Below are 2,734 nucleotides of genomic sequence, written 5' to 3' on the forward strand. Positions count from 1 at the left end.
GTTTGTGATGATACCCCATCAACCGCATCCTAAGGGCTGAGGCCGTTGACCAAAGGAGTCCAGTGCTCCACCACTCCACGAGAGCTGCGGATAAGATAAACTTGTGGTCTTGTACGATGAGCGGCCGCGATGCCGCCTCCCCGGCGCCGGCCGACGCCTCCGCCATATGCGCTCAGATCGCGGCCGTCTTCGCCGCGCCATCCGCGCACCCCCCGGCGCGCGCCGTCCTAGTCTCTGAGCTCGCCGCCGCGTCCTCCCGGGGAGGCCGCGTGTTCGTGCACGGCGTCGGGCGCGAGGGCCTCATGATGCGCGCCCTCTGCATGCGCCTGGCGCACCTCGGCCTCCCCGCGCACTGCGTCGGCGACGTCACGGCGCCGCCCGCCTTATCGGGAGACCTCCTCGTCGCCTCCGCGGGACCGGGCGCGTTCTCCACCGTCGACGCCATCTGCGGCGTGGCGCGAGGCGCCGGCACGCGCGTGGTGCTGCTCACCGCGAGGCCGGAGGGAGATTTCCCTGGGCGCCAGGCCGACGTGGTGGCCCACCTCCCCGCGCAGACCATGGCTGACGACGAGGATGGCGCGGCGGCGCAGGCGAAGCTGCCGATGGGGAGCCTGTACGAGGGGGCCATGTTTGTGCTGTTCGAGATGGTGGTGCTCGAGCTCGCGGGTGTTCTGGGCCAAAGCCCGGCCCAGATGAGGGCCCGCCACACAAACTTGGAGTAGTCCGATGCTACAGCTTTTATATTGAAAAAAAGTGACAGAATGTGACCAACCGATGCTTTTGAGTCTTCATGAGTTTGTATAATATAGTTGCTTTTAACTCTAGTCTAGCAACTAGTACCCAATCCTCTATTCCAGGCAAAGTTTTTGCCTTGAGATTCAGCCACTTGGATGAAAGTGACTCTTGGTGAGTTTTGGGTTTGCCGCGTGGTATTATTTTGGTACACGGCGGTGTACAAACGCCTTGTGGATTCGGTGTTTTGATTCAAATTTTTTGAACTAGCGTCATGTTTCTTTGGGTTGGTTTAGCAATTTTGATTGCATGTGGGGCAGGCAGGGGACGTGCAGGCCGCCGCTGTCCTGTTGATCTGCTTGCATGGGCTCTGTCGTGCGGCAGGCTGCGTGCATCCTTCTGCGTGGCTTCGTGCATGTGCGGACTGACTTTTGTTGTTCTTTGTTGTCGTTGCGCTGCGATCGTTTGTTTGCATCTATCCTCTCGATCCTCTCCGCGTGTCTGGTCGTCGTCTCTGGAAGGCCCCAGCAAAATCGAAGCACACCGCCACCGCCGCACAAGCCTATATATAAGAACAGGCTCTCTCCTTCCCAGCGGCAGCGTACGTCGGCCACCGTAGTCATCTACATGCCCAGAACGGCCTGGCGCCACTACTCGAGGACACCTCGAAGCTCCCGTCGTTGCTGCCGCGTTTCGTCCCCAAGCCCCAGTCCAGCGGGAGGACGCCTCCTGCGCCGTCACCGTCCATAGGTCTGCCCCAGCACCGTTACTGGCGTCTCTCGGTCATTGTCGATGAACCGCACGGTATGGTGCGTCGTCAATGATGCATCTTGCTCAGGCAGGACCGCAAGGACGACGAGGCCGATGATCGCGCATACGACGTGCGCTTGACGGCGAAAATGGTGTTGAGGAATCTTGCGAGCCGCGCGCTGGGGGAGGACGGCTTGCGGAAGTCCCTGAGCTTGGCGCGGAAGGAGGAGCTCGCCTCGTCCGACGAACGGGGTCGCTAGGATCTCCCTGCAGCGGGGCGGCGGCAAATCATAGGCGCGCCGGAGCCCACGAGCCGGAGCGGCGGTCGAGGGCGGCGACGGCGCCCGAAGCGCCGTTCCACGTGGCTGCTCAAGCCTACGGCCATCTTGGGCTGCGGAGAGGCGGTGCCGTGGGCGCGCTCCATCCTCGTTCACTGCGGAGCGCATCGGCACAGAAGGAAAAACAAGGCGGGTTGTGGCTTGAATCGACAAACTTGGTTGCGGGCATCTGCATGAGCCACTCCACCGACGGAGGAGGGGGTCGAGGCGAAGCCCAGGGGGCTGCCGGAGGCGCGAGGGCGGCCTCGTGCACCATGGGGCGCTTGGGCCAGCCACCAGCCAGCCAGGGGTCAAGCCCCACGTTCACTGGCGGTCCGCGTGCACTACATGCAGCAGCGGCCGAGGCCACATCCAAGGGCGTGGTGAGCACCGCTGGGGCGCGTCCAGCCGAGCAGTGGCCACCACAGGCTCCAGTCTAGCGGCGCGGTGACCGCCACAGAGGCCACATCCAGCGGCACGGCGACCGAAGTGACTGATGGCCTGGATGCAGCGACGGAGGCCACCAACTCCATGGCGGCGACGAAGCGGACGGCACCAGCGACCGTCCTCGTGGATCGGGTGGAGGAGGAAGGAAATGAGGCCGGACATCTCACCGGCAAGTTTCAATCTTTTCCTCCTCTCTCCTTTGCTCTTTGGTAGAGCTAACGTGGCTGATAACGTGTTCGAGATCAAAAATGAAATCTCTGTCATTGATCGATTGAGAGTACAACTTATATATGTGCTGGAGAGACGCGACGATCCAGAGGGATGCGCTTGATTGTCCATGTTTGACATCAATTGCACGAGGAATCGATCAGTGCAGTATTTCATATTACAGTGTTTGATTGAGTGATGCAGGTTAGCCTAATTCAAAATAAAATGGTTTGACTGAATTGACTCCTCATTTTTATATCAGATCTTTCTTTTATTTCCAC

The 2,734-nt window shown here is 60.5% G+C and overlaps 1 protein-coding gene across 1 annotated transcript; it reads left to right on the plus strand.

Annotated features, from left to right (window-relative positions):
* Nucleotides 1-824, plus strand: LOC125539327 (3-hexulose-6-phosphate isomerase). The gene has a single exon (XM_048702758.1). It carries the CDS (start codon nucleotides 117-119, stop codon nucleotides 720-722), a length of 606 nt encoding a protein of 201 aa, XP_048558715.1. The 5' UTR covers nucleotides 1-116; the 3' UTR covers nucleotides 723-824.
* The last annotated feature ends 1,910 nt before the right edge of the window (nucleotides 825-2,734 follow it).

The sequence above is a fragment of the Triticum urartu genome, chromosome 2, assembly GCF_003073215.2.
Source record: "Triticum urartu cultivar G1812 chromosome 2, Tu2.1, whole genome shotgun sequence".
Taxonomy (NCBI): domain Eukaryota; kingdom Viridiplantae; phylum Streptophyta; class Magnoliopsida; order Poales; family Poaceae; genus Triticum; species Triticum urartu.